Raw genomic sequence first — 21,751 nt, forward strand, 5'->3', positions numbered from 1 at the left:
TCCCCAGGGGCTCACCTGGAACTGGGGTTCAGTGCAGTCAGAACTGGGGCTCAGTTCAGTCAGGAGCTTCTGACTCCCTTCCACTAGGGAAAGCCTGTGGCAACCTCCACAGCCTTTGTGCGCACTGGCATGTGCGTACCTCCAGAACCCTGCCTGCCCCGGCTCCCAAGTCTCTGCCTGAGAGTCCAGATTCTCCCCCGTAAGAGCGCGGGTCCCCAGGGGCTCGCCTGGAACTGGGGTTCAGTGCAGTCAGAATTGGGGTTCAGTGCAGTTAGGAGCTTTGGACTCCCTTCTGCTAGTGAAAGCCTGTGGCAACCTCCGCAGCCTTTGTGCACATGGCGCGCGCGCCTCCAGACCCCTGCCTGCCGGGGCTCCCCCAGCTCTCCCCAGGGGCTCCGAGTCTCCAGGTGCCTTTCTCTCTACCTGACAGTCCAGACTCCCCCTGTATGAGCCTGGGTCCATGGGGTTTCACCCGGGACTGGGGTTCAATGCAGTCAAAACTGGGGTTCAGTGCGGTCGGGGGTTTCCTTCCCCCTTCCGCCAGAGAAAGTCAGCCAGGCTCTCAACCACCCTTCCTCTCTGCGCTCACAAAGACCCTTTGCCATACCTCCAATTCTCTGTGAGCTTTTCTCTCTCCTTCTAGTTGTAGAATTTTCACTCAGCCAGCTTTCCTGTGGTTCTGGATGGTGTCCGTTCTGTCTTTTAGTTGTAGTTTTGAAATTGTTGTGCGAGGCAGCAGTTTAGGTGCTTACCTATGCCGCCATCTTGGTTTCTCTCTTCAGCAAATCCTTGATCTCTCTCACCCTCAAATCCATAACTTAATATACTTGTCTTATCCACACATAGTATGATAAGGATCAAATAAGTAAACTTCAGTGGTTAATATAACATAAATAATAAAGGAAAAAATACTATGTGTTTCAAGCATCACTCATTACTATTATTCAACACGAGATGTCTGTCTGAAAAGACATTTCATTACTTTTTATTAGTTATACAATCAGTTACTCAAGAGCATCAGCACAGGTTTGTTTGGTTTACGCTTCCCTCCCACTGCTGCTGTGTGGGCTTGGTGTTCATAGGCAACAATCAGAAGGGAGACTGCAGGGCATTAGAAACAGAAATAAGATGCAAAAAAGAACCTGTAAACTAGAAAAACTAAACCCTGGACATCTGGCTGAAATATGAGTTTTTGCTCTTTAGTACTCTCAGTAATTGCATTTTCTTAACTTAATCCTCAAGTACCACTGTGCTGTAGATTCAGTCTCTTTGAAGTACAGAGAGTAAGTTCTCTTCTATTCCTGATTTATCACTGAATGTGACTCAGTGAACACTTCCTTTCCCTTTTTATCTGGCATAGGCATACAATGTCAATATTCCATTAATATCATGGGCTCCAGGGATTAAAACTAACTCAGATTAGCTGAATCTACAATAGGGGTTTGCAAGGCACATTAAAATACATGAAGAACTGCTGTTAAATAACAATCACATCCTAAGTTCCATGGTTTTTTAGCAAGAGTTAGGGATAAAGCTTGAAGCTGTTTTAAGCCTGAAAGTTACAATTTACATGGTATTTAATAAAATATATTAATTTCATTAAAACTAATTTTAAGTATTTATTTGATTTTTAAGCACAACTTTGTAATTGTTACTCAATGACTTAAAAAATGATAACATTAAAAAAGAATCAGGAAATGATTACTTTATTTTCAGTCTGAAAATAATCTAAAACATTTGTAGAAGTGTTTGATTTAGTAGAAAAGTTGGATTTTAGATTATTCAGGTCACTTGAAACATTTGAATTACACAATAGTTACCTCACAGGTAAATGAAAGGATTATATGAGATAATGCAAATGATGTTTTGAAAAATGTCTGGCAGAAAGTAAGCATTTAAAAATTAAAAGAACTCATTATCATCATCATCATCATCATCATCACTGTAATAATCTCAAGATCTGTTACATATACTGTCTCTTATTTTAATTGCTCAATTTGTTAACCACATTGAATGAACTTAACTGATAAAAATTTTTTTTAGTTAAATGATTTAAATAAGGTGAGGTGAACTATTTACCAATAATTCCTCAAAACAAACACAGAAATTTAGTTAGAGAAATAGCAACTGTAAGTATTAGGTAGCTGGTAAGCCAGTGAAGATTCTTTGGAATCTAAATAGGTTAATCTCATTTTCTTTATGACATCTAGTCAAGTTCTGTGAGATTAAGAGGCATGATTGGATTCTGGATGGTCTTCTACAGAGGCAACTTAATAGGTAGAAAGTGAGTAGAAATTTAAGAATCAAATGTAAAAACAAAAATATAGGAGAAAAGTAATACCAATACATACTGCTTTCTTGTAGAAAATAATTTAAAAAGTTTTGGCAAGATAGCGCTGTCAAGTAAAAGAATAGAGGAAAATTTACACTTCTCTTCCTTACTATACTATTAGCTGCTTAAGTGAAGAGATATTATTTGTCTAGCACAGTGGTCGGCAAACTGCGGCTCGCGAGCCACATGCAGCTCTTTGGCCCCTTGAGTGTGGCTCTTCCACAAAATACCACGTGCAGTTGCGCACATACAGTGCGATTGAAACTTCGTGGACCATGTGCAGAAGTCGGTTTTTGGTTCTCAAAAGAAATTTCAATCGTTGTACTGTTGATATTTGGCTCTGTTGACTAATGAGTTTGCCGACCACTGGTCTAGCACATAGAAAATGCTGGATAGATATTTAGTAAAAGAATAAATGAATTTTATATGATATTTAATAGTATTCAAATTTTAGATCATATGACCAGATCCTTGAGACATTTAGGATTATAATTAAAACATAATCAATTCTATCTATCCTATCTTAGATCTTCACAGGAACTTACCAATAAGTGGATATGGTGCCTCTTCTTTGCCAGAATTGACCCATAACTGGTAATCTCTGTCAGAGCCCTTAGAAATAAAAGAATTAACAATTCTTCTTTTAAGTCTGGTGATTGAATGAAAACACATATTTTGGCATTTTTATGTTTTGCAACAAAAAAATGGAAACGATATAAATACCTTCAGATTCATGGGAGTGATTATAGTTTTTGAAGAAGACAGTGCTAATTCCTACAACCCTTCTCCCCTCTCTCCAATCCCCAATAAAGTACTCAGGAATCCTGCCCTCTTTTCCCAGCAATGGATCGGAATCCAAGAGCTGTAACGGAATCAGAACCTCACTCTTATGGACAGCCTACAGAATGTGCAGTCACAAAGGAAGAGAAACTTCCAGGTTTTCTAAAAGACTAAGGTCTTCTTTAGAGTTCTGGCTTCAGCTATGACGTCTCAGAGAATATTTGATTTAATCTCCAAAATGCCCCTAAAAAGACAACCTTGTCATCCAGGAAGCCACAGACACTGTTGTGTCATGATGAAAAACTAAAATTCTCAAAGGCTGACTATGAGCTCAGTGCTTCTGAGCAGAAGACTGACCAAGAGGCTTTGAGGAGATAGGTAGCTGGCACAATCTACATTGGCTTTGTTTTGGGCAAGCAAGGTCAGTTCTAGGGACAGAGAGGACAAGAATTCTGTCTAGAGAATGGACCCAGTGATGGGAAACAATGAAATTGTTCACTAGCAGAATTATAACCGAACTTCAAAGGAATAACACTAAATGATACAAACTGTGCTGTATCCTTTAGAAGAAGAAAAAAGCAAAAATGTTTAAAATGAAGCCAGAAAAGATTAGCAATACTAATATTCCTGCCTTTATCTTCTGCCTAAAAATCATCGCCCTGCTCTGGCCTGATGGCTCAGTTGGTTGGAGCATCATCCTGTACATCAAAAGGTTGCAGGTTAAAAAAAAAAAGGTTGCGGGTTTGACTCTTGGTCAGGGCACATACTTAGGTTGTGGGTCCAACTGATGTTTCTCTCTCTCTAAAATTAATAAAAACCATGTCCTCTGGTGAGAAAAAAAATTATGACCCTGACCTTATAATGAAGGGTAGTGGCTACGGATAATATACATCCTTTCCCCTCCCCCAGTCTATTAGTCATTTTCTTCCTCACTCCCTCCTCAAGAAATTTTATTGTGAATAGAAAGAGCAATTTAATAAAAATCCTTTCTTCTTTGGGTAATGTCTGGAAACACTGTAATCTTTTAGAAGTGTAAAAAAATAATTATACCAAATAGAAACACTTTTGGTCTGAGGAGATGGATCACTTTATCCAAAGGAAAAGCATAAATAAGAAAATGAGTCATGTCTTAATTAATCCTTTCCTTCCCCTTAAATTCATTCTCTTCCAAGACATAATTCCATAAGCTTAGAAGTCAATGCAGAGGTGCATTCTTTACTCAATGCATATAAACTTAATGGGGTGAGGGGATATGGAGGAGGGAATAGGGAGGATAAATGGTGATGGGCAGAGACTTGACTTGGGGTGATGAACACAAGATATAGTGTACAAATGAAAAAAATGTAATTAGATTTACCATATATTATTACGTTAATTAAAATAAATCAGATTTCTTATCCTAAGTTTTGGTAGTCCTGAGGTTTTAAAGGCTTACTATGGCATTATGTAAAAGCAAATCTATAATATAATTAATAAGACTATAGCACACAGTGACCATATGACATATGTCACCTCATAGTAACACTGTGTTTTCATAGAGGACCTCACTCAAGAAATGGTGTTGGTCAAGCACATCCTTTAGTTTCTGTTCTTCTGAAAGTCACTCCCTTTAATAAAAGTATCTACTGAATTGTGTTTATATACTGGTAGGGAGGAGATGAAGAGAATTTTCCAGTTCTTTCCCCCCTACCTCATCCTCAAATATTCCAATCTGTACCATTAATAAAATTTCAAAACGTGTCTTTGCCCAATAAATCAGAAAGAAGCTAAAAGCAAAATAGGGGGAAATGTGGCATGCAGACTAAAGCTCTTTAAACTCATGATCTAATTCAAAGCTTGTTTTTAAATTTACCAATTCATTAGCGGTACCAGCCATCTCATCCTTTGGACCTGCAGGTTTCTAGCTATGTGTTCTTTATGTAAAAATTCTACTACATAGCAAATCCTTCAGAATTCTTCACCCTAAGACTTACTGATTCTTGGGATAATAAGACTATTAGGTAAGGGAAGAGAACCAGGAGAAGATATGGGGAAAGAATAGTCAGATAGTGACAAGTGGGAAAGGAGAAAGAGGTTGAAATTTTCTTATTAAGAATCTTACACCCCAAAACTCTCCAACTGTATAGGTATATAGCATATGCAATATAATACATATTATTTTATTAGCACTCTAAAATTAGTGTAAATTCTTATGCTTTTCAGTTTGCACAGGTTTCAAAATGGGAGTAGAAGAATAGCACCCAATATTAAGCCAATATTAAAGTTTTACTGTCCTTATTTTCTACATTTTTGGGGACAAAGTATGACTTTTGTATCTCTAGCAATCAGCTGTCTTATGATGAGAGAGATGATATCTACATGAACTTAAGGTTTCAAAGTTGGTTAATTAGGCTATCCAGCAGAGTGACTTACAGTTATCCCTAGCATTGGGAGAGACATGTTGATAACTTCATTCGCTGTGTCTGAATTCGTTATTGTTATAGTTTTAGACTGTAGAAAAAAAATAAGAAATACAGCTATAAATAAAGGACTTAAAAACAGGAGAACAAATAATTATTGTCAAATGATTATTTCAAGGCAAATCTTGATTTCCAGCGTTGACAGAGTAAAGCACATGACAATCAGAAAACAACTCTTGCTTATAATTTACTTGCATTCCATTATACATTATGCCTTTAATAAAACATCTATTTATCTTAAGATAAAGAATATGTGGCTCACAAATCTAAGAGCGTAAGCAAGAAAGAAACAGAGTAAATGTATTTCAGAGAAAGTATATGGATCATCCTCCCAACTAAAAAAAAATCAGTGAGGTTGGGCCCCGGTGTCATTTCCAGAATTGTATTTCCATAATGCAACATGTGATAAAGGAGGGAGAGAGCTGGATCACTTTCTATTTCTTCCCGAGTACTGTTTTTACAGTGTGGATTTTATTTATTTGCATGGTAAATAGTCAGTTTAGATAAAATCAGAAAAATAACTGTTTATTAAAGACATTTACAGTTTAGAATTTTTAAAAACCATTATTTATTGAGCACTTGCTATATGTCAGGCATTGTGGCTATTGAGATTTTCATTGTTGCAATCTGTAGAGGCCTTAAAACCAATGAGACTAGCAGAGAGGACTGAAATTTTAGAAAGCTTAATTCTGTTACCAACTCTGCCTTTGAATAGGTTTATCTATAATAGCTCTGTGATAAACTAATTGAGAAACTACTGCTTAAAAACAGAAAGACAGTTTGCAACAAACAAGAAGAGTAACAAGATTCTGAGATAGCTATGGTGTTAACTGAATTCCATTACATTGTTTAAGACAATGCAATACTATCAAAAAAGAAATATTTACTATTTTAGTGGTCAGATAAATCAGGAATTAAGGCAGTGTTCCTCTATGAACCACTTGACATGACAAATTGCCTCTTAAGTTTTTTTTTTTTATTGATTTCAAATTGTGCTCCATGTAGGTCCAAGGATTATGCAAATGTGCTTCAGAATCTAACAGGGAGGGCTCAGAGCACCCAACCCAGTGTTTGTCTTTGACCAGGGTGGCAAAAATGTTTTATATATTGGACTTGAACTTGAGATATAATTTCGTGAAAGGCTTCTTTTTTTAAAAAAAGTTTGTAAATCCCTCCATTTAATTTAAAGAAACTCTCTTATGAGGTGAGGAATCTATCCTGAAATACTAATAATTACTCCCAAGGGGGCTGGTTTCTAAGAGAATTTTTCTTAATATTAGGCATATGTTCAAGACAGTAATTACAGGATGCGTATTTTTCTGTGCATGCTTTTCTGGTAGACAAAACAAATGAATCTCATCAGATAGTGCTCTCTGGCTAGTAAACAAAAACAACAGACAAAACTGAAAACCTGGCTATGTTTTTCCACACCAGCAGAATTCACTGACATGTTATATAACTAAAGGTGAAGGATAAAGAATGCTTCCCATACACACACTCCCTGAAAGGAGACCCCTGCCAGGAAGCAACCTCAGACAGCAAAGGAGTGTGTGTCACATCCTTGATTTAACCGGGGCATTAGTGATGAAGACTCAGCACCCAGACACCTTGCGTGTCTTCTCTTCCAAATGACAGTGACCACCAGTCCTTTCTCAAGCACACTTTTCCATACACTGAAAGGGTTAAAAAAAAGCTCAAGGGATTTTCCATGAAAATCCTGAATGTAACCAATTGCCACAACTGAATCAAACCAGAAAAAGAAGAGTGATGGTTTTATTATATTTATTTATTTTTTGCTATTTTGCTATAGATCTCTGTAGTCTTTATACATAAAAATCTGAGTATTTCCCTCAAGCAGTAACATCCGGCACTCAGGTCAGAACATTTGCATAACTTTTGCTTTTGGCCCAAACACAACTGTTTGTATTACATATTTTTCCACACACAAAATGATTCTGTGTGATCTAGAGCTGCTGTGAAGTATGACAAGTTTCCATTTTGTTCATCATTGGTAACGTCTTACGTGTACTATGCTGCAGTCTTCAAATTTCACATAATAACTAGAATTAACTAGACTTAATTTTTATTTGACCAATATGATAAAAACTGTGTGATAGAAATGTGCTGATCCCTAAAAAATGTCACCTTTCCTAGCTCACCCACTTATTGACCTGAGGTAGTCAATCTTCCTAAAAACCTAAAGAATGAAGAACTTTTCAAAACCACTCTCTACTTAAGAAATGATAAGCTGCAAAAAATTCCTTAATACTAATAGGAAATGGCTCCTTGTGGAAATGGCTTTAGTACAAGCCTCTGCAGATGCCATTGAAAGGATCCAGAGAAACATGAATGCAGAGGGAAGACAGACATCTGACAAGCAATATTCCTTCTAAGTGTAAGTGTTAAATACCAAAGTTACCATGAATTTCTCTTGCTTCATTTTCTCTAAGGTTTACTTTTCATATATATAAAGGCACATACATACCCAGGAAAATGTGTTTTGCCACAGTGGTATTTCTAAATGCCTACCTTGCTTAGCGCATACACAATCTGTCTGCCTGCCTGTCTCTTTTTTTGTGCATGGTGTTCTGCCTTATGCAGGGACTTGGAATTTAATTTCTGGCTTAGAAACACTTACATAGGCACAATTCCCAATGTCCTTGGCGAAGATTTTGAGGGGAATGCTCTTCGGATAGTCCTTCTCTTTCTCTAGAGTGATGTATCTAATCAAATGCAACAACAACCCAAAACAACACTGAGTCAGATGGATTTTGCTAAATAGCTTATTTTAAAATCAATCTATTTTGCTAATATTTTCAATATACTTATATGGTACTTTTAAAAAGACAGATGGAAAGACTCAGCAAACTCAGATTACATTATGGGTTGGAAGAGAAAAAATTCTCAGGACATTAGGCATGGGCACAAAAAAGAACAGGAGATCCATTTCCAGTGTGAGGTTTGAGAAGCACAGTCAGGTTTAGGCGTCTCTGGGTGATGTTTTATCCTCAAAGCTTCCCTACCTTCTCTGGACAGGCCCAGTACCTTACTTATGTATAGAAAAACACATAATAGTTTACTAGACCAAAGCAAAGCAATGGTCTTTCACTTCTCATTTAGCTCTCCAGGAGAGGGTAAATCTTGGCTATCCCATTGCTTGGGAAGGGAAAGAGGAAAGAATGGAGGGAAGAACTATAGGAATATGAGATGAACCTAAATTGATCATTTTAGTCTGTACGCTCAAAGGTAGGAATAATGATTGGTTTTAAGGTGCTCAGCAGAAAACCCTCCATATATGAAAAGTTAATGCATGCTCTGAGGGAACTGTTAGCTCCAAATGGTAGGCTGGGGACAGGAAAAGAGATGGAAAACATTACTAATTTTTGTCTAAAATAAGTAACCAGACTCAATGTTCTTCCTAGAAAGAAATACATGTCATGAGAAAACATTATTTATAGTATGTAGTAGCTAGTGCACAGTCTAAATAACAACTTATTTTGAGGACAAATGAACAATTTTTACTAAGAAAAAGGGGAAGAGTTTGGGGTCCTTGCAGAAATGAATTTAATTCATTTAACTATGTTAAAGATTAAAAATATGTATACTGAAAAAATACCTCTGAAGGAGAGAGAGCCATTTGTCCTTCAGTTCTGGGGAACTGCAAATAAAATGGGAGAGAAAAATTAAACCTCATAAAATACTTATGCTAACATATTTAAGTCATTGAACTATCCACAGCCTGCTGTTACTGACGTAGCTGCAAACTACTGCAACCTTGCCTCTGAAGTGAAACTCGCTGTTAGGAAAAACTGTACAATCAAGTACAGTTTTATTAAAACCTCCTGGACCCAAGAGAGACCAATTTTCTTACTTTATGACTATTCTACAAGTGGTACTCTTATAGTGGAAAGAGCACTTGATTTAAAATCCAAGCATCTGATTTCAAGGATATACGTAAACTATATGATCATGGGCAAATCACATAACATCTCTAAGCTTCAGTTTCTACATCTGTGAAACAGGGCTAATTATCTCAGAGTGTCTGGTAGCGATAAGTGCCATACAAACAGAATGTATGCTTAACTTGAGATTAAAGAGATTAAACAGAAATTTGGCATACCAATAGCCAAGAAACCAGTTTGTTGCCAGGAAAAGCAGCATTTATTTCTTCATACATATAGTAGAATTGTAATTTAGTAAATAAATACATCTAAAACTTTTCTTCTATTTATTTTTCTTTAAATAATTTTTTGTTTTTCAATTACAGTTGATGTACAATATTATATTAGTTTCAGGTGTACATCCCAGTGATTAGACATTTATATAACTTATGATCACCTATGTAAATCTAGTACCCATCTGACACCATACATAGTTATTACAATATTTTGAATATATTTCCTATGATATACTTACATGATTATTCTGTAACTACCAATTTGTACTTCTTAATCCCTTCACTTTTTTCAATCAACCCCCAATTCCCCTCCTGTCTGGCAACTGTTAAAATATTCTCTGTATCAGTGAGTCTGCTGTTCTGCTTGTTCATTTATTTTGTTTTATAGATTCACATGTAAGTGAAATCATATGGCATTTTTCTTTCTCTGACTTATTTCACTCAGACAATACCCCTAGTTCTATCCATGTTGCTGCAGATTTCATTTTTTTTTTAAATGGCTGAGTCATATTCCAATGTATCATATATGCATTACTTATTTTTTATACATTTATCTATTAATAAATACTTAGGTTGCTTCCATATTGTGGCTATTATAAATAATGCTACAATGAACATATAAATGTATGTATATGTCTTTTTAATTCACGTTTTGTGAAATTGCTGGTCTTTCTTTGTCTCTTGCAATAGCCTTTATTTTGGTAGATATATTGTCTGGTGTATTGCTATCCTGGCTTTTTTTTTTTTCATTTTCATCCCATGAAATATCTTTCTCTATTCTTTTTAGTTTGTGTGTCTTTTAATCAGAAGTGACAGCATATGTAATAAAGGTCTTGTTTTGCTATCTATTCAGCCACCGTATGTATTTTGATTGGAACATTCGATCCATTTGCATTTAAAATAATTGTTGATAGATATATATTTATTGCCATTTTATTATTCATATTTTTGAGCTCCTCCTTCTCTTCTTCTTGATCCTTGAACATTTCTTGTAATACTGGTTTGGGGGTGATGAACTCCTTTAGCTTTTTCTTGTTTGGGAAACTCTTTATCTGTCTTTAGATTCTAAATGATAGCTTTTCTGGGTAGAATAATCTTGCTTGTAGGTCTTTGCTTTTCATCCCTTTGAATATTTCATGCCACTCCCTCTGGCCTGTAAAGTTTCTGTTGAGAAATCAGCTGACAGTCTTATAGCTGCTCCCTTGTAGGTAACTAATTGCTTTTCTCTTGCCGCTTTTAAGATTTTCTTTGTCTTTAATCTTTGCATTTTAATTATGATGTGTCTTAGTGTGGGCCTCTTTGGGTTCATCTTCTTTCGGAGTCTCTGTGCTTCCTGGACTTGTATGATTATTTTCTTCACCAGGTTAAGGAAACTTCCCATCATTATTTTTCCAAATAGGTTATAAATTCCTTGTTCTCTCTCTTCTGGCAGCCCCATGATGTGAAGCTTGGTACGCTTGAAGTTAACTCAGATGCTTCTGAAACTACCCTCATTTTTATGTATTCTTTTTTGTGTTGTTCTGATTAGGTGTTTTCTTCTTCCATCTTCCAAATCGCTGATTTGGTCCTCTCCTTCATCTACTCTACTGGTGATTCCCTGTAACTTATTCTTCATTTCATAGTGTATCCTTCATTTCTGACTGATTCTTTTTTATGGTGTCATATCTCTCATTGCTTCAATTCATTGTTGGATCATCCATCTTATTAATAAGCACAATTAAGTGTTTTATACTTGCTGGGTATTTTTTTTTTTTTTGGCCAACATTGCTTGTTCTCTTGTCTGTCCTCCTTTTTCAAATCCAGTTTCAAACTCTCCTTTCCTGGCAGAGATGACCAATACAACCAAATCAGCTTGAGAAGCACCACAACCCATATCTGGGACAAAACACTTGTGGCCAGGGGCATCTAGAATTGTGAAATGCTTCTTTTCAGTTTCAAAATAGGCATGACCCACTTCTATTGCTTTATCCTTGTCTCCTTCCTCCTGAGTTGTGTCTAAGGCCTAAGACAAGTACCATCTTTCTCTGTTTTTTTTTTTTTTATTTAGTTTCTCTTTCATAGTTCTCAAGTGTCCTTTTGTCAACCATTCCTGTTAAATACATTATCTGCCCTCTAATGGTTGACTTGCCAGCATCTATGTGGCCAATAAATACTACATATACATGTTCTTTTTAGGAGCACCTGTGACTGCAACCACAGACTTAGGTTTTTGTATTTCCTCTTCCTCCTCCATCATTTCTTGGGTATTTCCTTGGGGCATCCCATCTCCCAAGGAACCACCCCCCTGGCTCTGCTTCACAGATTTCTTCTTTGTGCTCCCACGATTCTTCTGGGGACATTTCTGTCTTTCCATTTTCTATAACAAGTTCTGGAAGTTCCATGCTAACAGCTGAATTTGAACCTTCACACAATTGCTATTCTTCTTGCAAAGGTTCCACAGGTGCTGAGGGGCCTCCCTTAGCTGCTGGCTCTGTGGTTATTGGTGGAGGCCATCAGCTGTGGGTGGCAGAGGCTGGGCCCGGCTGCAGGACAGCAGGAATCAGCTGGGTGGATGTTGGCATGAAGGGTTTGGCGTTGACATGGATTTGCTGGCTGAAGGCCCTCTGAGGTGTTTACACTGGGACTTGACTGCCAACGGGCCATGAGGCACCACATGGGCCTGGCCTGGGGGCTTCCAAGTCCACCTGGTCCCAGCAGTTGGTGTCCAGTTGCTGTTATTGCTGCTGCTCAGAATGCTGCAGTGCTACCACTGCCTCCATTTACAATGGGGTGTGTGGTGTGGTGAGGAAAGGGCGGGGAATGGAGGGGGGTGACCAGCAAGGAGCAGGCCCTCATGGTAGAAGGGCAGGGCTAGTGACACCATCACCGTATGTCATGGTGGCAGCGCCAGTCCCGACTCTACCCTCACAGTGAAGGCGCTGCTCAACCCGCCTTGGGTATGCATAGAAAACTTAATTACTGTAATCTTTTGAGTAACATCAGTTCATTTACAACTAAACTAGTATTGATTAATAATTTTTTGAAGTCCTAAAGTTAAAAACAATTTAAAGTTTATTTCTGTATGGTCTTGTTATTCACTAGCTTTTAAAATTCATTTTTAAACTTTTTAAAGAACTTGGAAACCCTAGTTATTTTCTTGTTACAGAAAAATATATTTAACAAATATTTGTAATTTGTTTCTAACTTTGTTGCTTAGAAATTTTCTCCATGGCCATCTCCTAGGACTGGTCATCAGGAAGTATATTACATCTTTTACCAGTGACCATGCAATTTTCATCTTTCACAATTCCTTAAGACCTTTTGATGTATTCTCCTTTCCTAAACAGCAGATTTTTTTCACAACACTTAAAGAAAATTGCTCCTTTAAAAAACAGTATTTTTTAAACTTTTAATTGACACATAAAATACATAGAGAAAACTGTACAATGCTCAAATGCACAACTTGAGAAGAATTTTTACACAGGGAACACACCCATGTGGTCAGCACCCAGATTGTGAGACAGACAACCACCTGGGAAGGTTTGATGTGCTCCTTTTCAGGCACTAGCCCCCACTGTCCTGGCAGAACAGGATAGTTTTGTTGTTTGGTGCTTTGCATAAATGTAACCATGCAGTATACACTGTTTTGTGTCTGGCTTCTTTCATTCAACATCATGTTTGTGAGACTTACACATATTACTGCATGTGGTTTTAGATCACCCATTCTCTTGGCTATATAATGTTCCATTGTTTGAATGGACAGTATACATTACTTTAAATATTATAAAGTATGATGTATGTCAGGTTAATTTATTAAGATTGACTTATGTATTTTCCATTCTTCTTAAAAGAAGTTTTAGGGAAACTCTTTGATTAAAGATGTCATGTAGTCCCACCTCCTCACTCGAAATTGCTTCCTTTCACCTATAACTCCAAGGAGATTAAGCAATTGGAAATGATAATATCTAGAGAAATCATCATGGAAAAGAAGATATGAAGAAAATGATAAAAACACACGTTTCTTCCAAATAAGTTCTTAAAATCTTGTGGTGGCCAACAATGCACAACCCAATTTAATGACATGCCTTTCCTTTATTTGAAAATCAGTAGCTTGGGTTTTAGTAATCTGGCTTTTAAGATGATGCCTGAGGAGTTTGGTGATAGTGGGGTGAGAAGAAGCAAGGAGAAAAATAGTACGTGCGTGTGATGAACGCCACCTCCTTAAGGGTAAAACAAATACTGGACATGCGGTGCAGGTGTTAAAAATCTCAACTACACATTTTGGCATGCTCATCCTGCACTGAAAAGTGCCAAGTTAGCAGGTTAAGGATAAGAGCACAAAGGTTCTCTATTAACAATTTCTCCAACTCTATCCTAGCCAGGGAGTGAGTCTTAGAAAACTAACTTTAACTTTTTGAAGCATAAATTTGCTTTTAATCAGTCACATCTCTATAGATACTAAGTCAGAACCTGATGTAAAATTCAGGTACCCATTTATATCATGACATTAATTTCATTTCAATAGTTAAAAACAATTTCTTTAGAAAATTTGGGAATATCAAGCACTTATGCAAACGTAATTAGACTATTTTATAAAATTTCTTTTGGTAAAGATTTATTTCAGTGGTTTGAAAAGTCCAACTCGAAAGCACAATACTTAAACATTAGGAGAGGGGATGTTGGAGAGCGGGTCCTTGAGCTCTGATACTCTATTCCTCTCCCATAGCCCTGAAAGTGTTTCCATAGAACCCCTTTGGAAATCACTAATCAAACAACATAAATGACTCCCAGAGTTCTCGATATTTACCATTACTTCTAATATATTTTAATAAAAAGATCTTTGGGAGAAACATATGGCCTACAAGTGTCTTTATTTGGGGGTATATCAAAAGATGAGTCATTGGCTTCAGAATAACTTTATCAGAATAAAATATGTTCCTTTAAACATTTAGAAAAAAATTGATTAACTTTTTTCTCTCCATCCTAGAAATTACATAGTAAGACTGTATTTCATAGTAGCTAACCCATGTACAATCTATGTTCTTACCTGAAAGTGGCCACAAAGTTCACCGTGGGCCAGCCTACTACAAATGATTTCATGGCATCGGTATTGCCTTCTCCCACTTCATCCACACAGCTTGCTGTCCACATGTCACTTAATTTAATTTTATTTTTTATCTTAAAGTTGTTGTTATACCTAAAAAGATAACAACCAGACAGGACTTATTATTTTGTCTCTTAAATTTTATGAGAGTTTCTGAATTTGTGATAAGAGAATAGCTTAAACTAATCAAGGAGACAAAGAATGTCTTATTCATTGTTTTTATCTTCAGTGTGTACTTACCATAGTGAATTGTAAAATGGTAGGCTACCCTTGCCCCAAAATGCCTTTGAAACATTATGTGTATTAGTCCTCATGTCTGCATTTAGCCATAAACTGGCTACATTATTTTTCTATATGTTGAGCACTGCATTTGGGTGGAAATCCCAATTAAATTTACTGCTGTTATAAAAAATTAATTCATTTATTATTTACAATTTGCTTACTTCCAAAAATATTTGAGTACCTGAACAAAAGATTAAGATACATGTTATTTATTAAAATATTTAGAAAATTTTCACCTGAACAGACATAGATATACTAAAAACTATAACCTGAAATTAACTAGAGGAATTTACAATGCATTTCAATCTGAGTGGTTACAAGATTTTCTACTCTTTAGAAGCAAAGGTTATTTTAGATTTCCTTAAGGATTTGTTCATACCATTTCCTCTTACATTCTGGCTAAAATTTAAAAACTAGCCTAAAAACAGACCCTACATTAAACTGGAAAAAAAGAGGCCAGAAAGTGTTATATTTAAGTAGAGCTAACAGAATTAATATTTATCTCTGGGGACCCAGAAGGTGATCTACTTTAAGTCGAAAATGAAATTGCTTTTTGACAATTTCTACCTAATCTCCTTGAGAACCTGATATTGACACCATCATATCACTTGACCTAATTCACATATTTAAGGCTCATAATGGACCTAAGAATGAAATAGTTAGCAGGCACTGGGAAGGATAAAGAGAATGCCAAGGGAAAGTTGGCTACTTCTTATCATTCAGTACCATTTTTGGAAACACTAAAAGCTAAATGAAATAAAAGATACTTCATACGGAAGTATTACTAAAACTCCTCATAGACTATTTTTTTAAAAAATGTGATTTTACAGATTTTTAGAAAGAGAGAGGAAAGGAGAGGGATAGAGAGAGAAACATCAATGCGAGAGAGAAACATTGATTAGTTGCCTTCTGTATGCACCCCAACTGGGGACTGAACCCATAACCTGGGCATGGTGCCCTGACCAGGAATCGAACCAATAACCTTTTGGTGCATGGGATGATGTTCAACCAACTGAGTCACACTGGCCAGGGCTCCTCATGGAATAGTCAGAGCTAAAACTCTTCAGTAGGATTTATAAAATGGAAAAGGATTTTGCTGGAACTATACATGAAGGTAATCTAGATTCAAAGCCTCATTTATGTTTTCTTTTGGGTACACTTAAGTGTAACAGAAAAGTACCTGCTAGCATAATGCCTTCCTTCTATATATCACTTCAATACTTTTACCCTATTGTTATGTATCTTTTGATTTTTTAATTAAATATTCAATTGAAAATAAAATCTTCTTTTAAAAATCATATTTCTTTTAAAAAAGAAATATTTTTATTGATTTCAGAGAGGGAGAGATAGAAATATCAGTGATGACAGAGAATCATCAACTGGCTGCCTCCTGCAAGCTCCATATCAGGGATTGCCAGCAACCCCAGCATATGCTCTGACTGTGAATCGAACCATGACCTCCTGGTTCATACATCAACGCTCAACCACTGAGCCATACCAGCTGAGCTAAAATCTTATTTCTTGATGGCAACTATTTAAGTAATATAAAACTGAAACTACAAATATTTTGGAGGGGAAAGTTTTCATGCATTTTGTGTTTTTTAATGCAGGTCTCTTTTATATTAGACTAGAGGCGCAGTGCACAAATTCATGCAACAGTCCCTTGGCCTGGCCAGCAGGATCGGGCCGAAACCAGCTCTCTGACATCCCCCGAGGGGTCCCGGATTGTGAAAGGGTGCAGGCCAGGCCGAGGGACCCCACTGGTGCACAATCAGGGCCGGGGAGAGACATGGGAGGTTGGCCAGCTGGGGAGGGACCGTGGGAGGGCTCCAGTGCTTGTCTGGCATGTCTTGCTCAGTCCCGATTGGCTGGACCCCAGCAGCAAGCTAACCTACCAATCAGAGCATCTGCCCCCTGGTGATCAGTGCACATCATAGTGACTGGTTGACCGGTCAACTGTCTGCCCCTTGGTGGTCAGTGCACATCACAGAGAGTGGTTGAGTGGCCTTACCATATCATTAGCATATTATGGTTGAATGGCCAACTGGTCGACCGGACACTTAGCATATTAGGCTTTTATTATATAGGCTAGTTCAGATACCATGTGGGAACTGCCACATCTACTGACCTAAAAAAAGTTATTCCAACAATTCTTTCCCTAGATCAATAAGATGCCAAGATTATCCTTTCCTGATATAAAACAAGGAGGTGTCTAAAGGTAGAAAGAATGATTTCCATTCTATTGGCTAATACTATTAAAAACTTATTATGTGCCAGACGTTATTATAAACACTTTACGTATATTATTTAGTTTAATCCTCAAACATTTTACAGGTAAAAAATGGAGTCATGGCCCTAGACAGTTTGGCTCAGTGGATAGAGCATCAGCCTGCAGACTGAAGAGTCCTGGGTTCAATTCCAGTGAAGGGCACATACTTTGGTTGCAGGCTCCTCCCTGGCCTGGTCCCTGGTTGGGCACGTGCAGAAGGTAACCAATTGATGTGTTTCTCTCACATCAATATTTCTCTCCGTCTTTCCCTCTCTCTTCCACTCTCTCTAAAAATCAATGGAAAAATATCCTCAAGTGAGGAATAAGAAAAAGAAAGAAAGGAAAAAGAAACAGAGTCATGGACAGATTAAAACACTTGCCAAAATTCAAACAGCTTAATTAACAGAGCTAGAGTCTGAGCAATGTGGACTCCTGACCTTATTTACGCTCTTAAATGCTATGCATCTATCAAAAGTCCTGGATGGGAGTATATTTCCGAGAAGTTTCCTTCAGCTTCTCTATCTTCAGTCTTTTTTTAAAAAATATTTTTTTATCTATTTCTTTTTAGAGAGAGAGAAAGGGGGAGGGATAGAAAAATTATGAGAGAGAAATATCACGGAGGAAATATAGTGCTTTACAAAATCAGTATTTGGCCATGCCCATGTCTTATTTCTAATACGTGGCATAACTTAGATGTGAGAGTGCAGATAGTAGAAAAAAGTGATTACCACTCTTTGGTGACTAAAAATCTCTTTAATGACTTAGATTTGTTAAAATGCTGTTATCTTTTATGATAGTTCATAATCAATGAGAACAGGGTATGGAACAAGTAGCAGCTACCATGTTCTAGGCTGGGTGTTAATCACATTGGCATTTAGCATTGAGTGAAAAATTAATTATTTTGGTAACTTCTAAAGTATATTCCAAATATGTCTGTATCCCCCATTGAAGCGCCATTTCCCCAGATAAAGATCTCATTGCCTCTCCTCAAGACGACTACAATAACCTCCTGTCCAGCCTCTGCTTCTCCCTGTGCCTGTTCTCTAATCCACCGTGAACTATCATAGCCAGAACAATATTTTAGAATTAGGAACCACATCATGCTACTACCCTAAACCTTCTAGAATAAAATACAAACTCTGTACCATAGCCTTTGTGGTACCTAGCCTCCAAGATGGCCCCCAGTGAGCTGTGTTTCCTGATATTCACACCCTGGAGTAGTTCCCTTCCACACTGTGCCAACGGTGTCTGTGTGGCCCATGGAATAAATCAAGTATGCCACTTCCAAAGTTAGCACATTTGCCTACTCTCTTCCTCACTCTCTTGGATATTTCTCTCCATGGAAGCAATACCATGTTATGAACAGCCCTATGGAGACCCAGGTGGAGAACAACTACAGTGTCAGGCCAATAGCAGTGAGGAACTGAGGCCTGCCAGCATTCACATGAGTGAGCTGGGAAGTGGACTCTCTAGCTCCAGTTGAACTTTGAGATGACTGTAACCCTGGCTGACAGCTTGACTGCAACCTCATGAGACCCCCTGAGCCAGAACCACAGCTAAACCACTCCCAGATTCCTGACTCAGAGAAACTGTATGAGATGTTTGTAGTTACCTACTGTTATATCTTGGGGTAATTTGTTAATGGCAATAGATAATTAATACAGCCTGCAGAGGTCCTGATAGCCTGATCCTTGTCTATTTCTCCAATCTCAATTCAGATTACTCTCCTCCTGCCCACTGTGCTCTAGTTACATACAGAGGCCTTCTTTTAACTCCTCCAAGGGCCAAGCTTCCCCCTGATCTCTGCACCTGGCATTTCTTCTTCCTAGACTGCTCATCCTCCTAATATCTGAATGGCTGTTTCTTCTAATCCTTCAATGATTCCCCCCACCCTGACTATACCTACCTAACATGTATCCCATTTTTACTTCATGTAGCACTCTATTTTATTCATAGCACTAACCACAATCTGTAATTACTGCCCTCCCAAAACCATTAGAAAGAATGTGCCAAAAAAGCAGGGACCATACCCATAATATTTTTCATTATGTCTTCCATGTTTATGCAGAGAGGGGGACTTTAATGAACACTTGTTGAATGAATAAACAGTTGAAATGTTATTTGGCAAAAACAAAGCAAACATAAAACTCCCTTCAGATATTAGCTATGGTAATGGAACCCAGACATTCTTACAGTGAGCTCTGACCCAAAAGGTTTCTTTTTCGGTGGAAGTGCAATTTTATAACGATAACTGGGAGCGTGTAGAGTATACTTACTTGCTTTTGGCCACAACAAACAGATCACTGAACAGGAAAAGATGCCGCTCCTGCCTTTGCAGGCCTCGTTTGAGTTCTACTCGGCCATCAATTAGCAGAGTCCTATTGGAGCACATAGATGATGATAGAAAGGCACCCGTGTCCATGCTAGCAGAAGGACTATCCCTGCAATAGCCAACACCACAGACCCTTAGTCAAATAATCACACATAGGACTGAGTGTCTATCAAATTATAGCTTAGAGTTGGTCAAGAAATACAAATTCTATAAATTTTTTAATGCGATGGCATAGTTTCCCAACTGGTCTCCCAGTCTATCTCCACACAGTAGTCTTTAACATTTCATTGTGCAATTTTTCAAACATAAAGCAAAGCTGAAGTTTTATAATAAACACAGGTACACCCCAACGTACATTCTATACTTGCTCTAACATACCTATCCAACTATCTGTCCTTCTGTCTACTCATTGATCCATTTTATTTTTGGCATTTCAGTGTAGACTGCATATAGCAGTACATTTCCCTTTAAATACGTCAGCATAGATATCATTAACTAGAGTTGAATATTTGTAATGAAAAAACTATATTATTAACCAATGTTAACTCAATAAATTTAATAAAAATAAAATATAATGTACATGAAACCTTGAACAAAATGTATGCACAATGAATGCACAAATCTCAGGTGTATATTCACCGAGTTTGGATAAATGTATAATCTAAACCCTCATTAAGATGGAGAACATTATTACCTCTCCAAACAATTTCCTCTTCTCCCTTCTCAGTTATTATATAAATTAGCTGAAGATGGCATCTATGTACTGGTTCCTGGGTTGTTTATTTCTTCACTGCAGACTGAGACCCATTAGCTATAAAGTCTGCTGGAACCAAACTCAAATTTTCATACACCCAATTATTTTTAAAACTAGCCCAAACAAACAGATTTTTTAGCCATTTATAGCTTGCCTGCTTTGCATACTTCACAAAACTATGCCCAACATTTACTATCCATTGATGAGATAAAGCCTTGTGGTTGTAAGATGCCACATCACTACCACCCTTTGGAGCTCTGTGACCCAGAGACTCCAGAACTTGCTACTGAGCAACTTCATCTAGACGTGTGATCTCCAGAGACCCCTCTTCAATCTCTATCACCTCAGGGACTCCCTGCCCTCCTCCCCTTCCAGATGGTGGCCCTTTGGCCACAAACCTCTGGATAGTCTGATGCTGTGAGGGACTTTCTCATGCAACCTGTCCAATGGTCATATCCTTTTCCTTGATCAGCCCCCAAATCCCTCAGATTCCTTACAAAAGTCAATACCCATGCTATCACCCTCAAGGCGACCATTACTTCTGTGATTCCCCCTTCCCCCCACTGAAGGTTAGTTTTGCCTCTTTTAGAATTTCATATAAATGGAATCATAGAATTTGTCAGGTTCTCCATCAAAGTACAGGGTGTAAGAGGCCATGTCCTGCCATCCCAAGTACCTGGTTCACAATCAGCCACAGTAAATGGGGCTTAGTAAGTCTGGCTTAGTTCTGTTTCTGGGTTTCAATAGTATGGGCCACAGTGTCTGATCTCCCCTGGGTATGCTAAAAGGCTGAGGACCATACACTGTCCTGATAACTCTCGGAGGTAATGCATGGTCAGCCATCCCTTCCTGTGATATAGGTGTTCATTTAGTGTGGTCTCCCCCAAGTAGCATCAGCATCAACATTTTACTAATAAAAATGCAAATTCTCTGGCCCACCACAGACTTCCTGAATCAGAAACTCTGGAGGGCTGGCTCATCATTTTGTATTTTAAGAAGCCATTTAGATGATTCTAATGATCATTGAAGTTAAAGAACTACTTTTGTTTTTTGCTTTTTAAATTTCTTTATTGATTAAGGTATCACATATTTGTCCTCATCCCCCCATTCCCATCCCAAACCCCTCCCCACGCATGCCCCCACCCCTCTTTTGTCCGTGACCACAAAATCAAACCACTGCTCCTTTGTGTGTAAAATTAAAGAGAGGTTTCTGGCTTGCGTGGACACCAAAGGAAGGGGTTATCACTACTTGCTCCTGGGAGAGGTGCAGAAAATGTAACTAA

General features: G+C 37.7%; 1 protein-coding gene across 1 annotated transcript in view; it reads right to left on the reverse strand.

The window, feature by feature from the left end:
- Positions 1 to 21,751, reverse strand: part of ARHGAP20 (Rho GTPase activating protein 20) — a 95,170-nt gene that overhangs the window by 24,120 nt on the left and 49,299 nt on the right. Inside the window, exons 3-8 of the mRNA XM_080640494.1 lie at positions 19,659 to 19,823; positions 14,775 to 14,924; positions 9,188 to 9,229; positions 8,210 to 8,294; positions 5,525 to 5,602; positions 2,878 to 2,944 (exon numbers count right to left, since the gene is read on the reverse strand). Of these exons, the coding sequence (XP_080496620.1) occupies positions 2,878 to 2,944; positions 5,525 to 5,602; positions 8,210 to 8,294; positions 9,188 to 9,229; positions 14,775 to 14,924; positions 19,659 to 19,823 (587 nt within the window). The remainder of the gene's footprint in view (positions 1 to 2,877; positions 2,945 to 5,524; positions 5,603 to 8,209; positions 8,295 to 9,187; positions 9,230 to 14,774; positions 14,925 to 19,658; positions 19,824 to 21,751) is intronic.

Source organism: Plecotus auritus (genome assembly GCF_963455305.1).
Source record: "Plecotus auritus genome assembly, chromosome: 9".
Classification (NCBI taxonomy): domain Eukaryota; kingdom Metazoa; phylum Chordata; class Mammalia; order Chiroptera; family Vespertilionidae; genus Plecotus; species Plecotus auritus.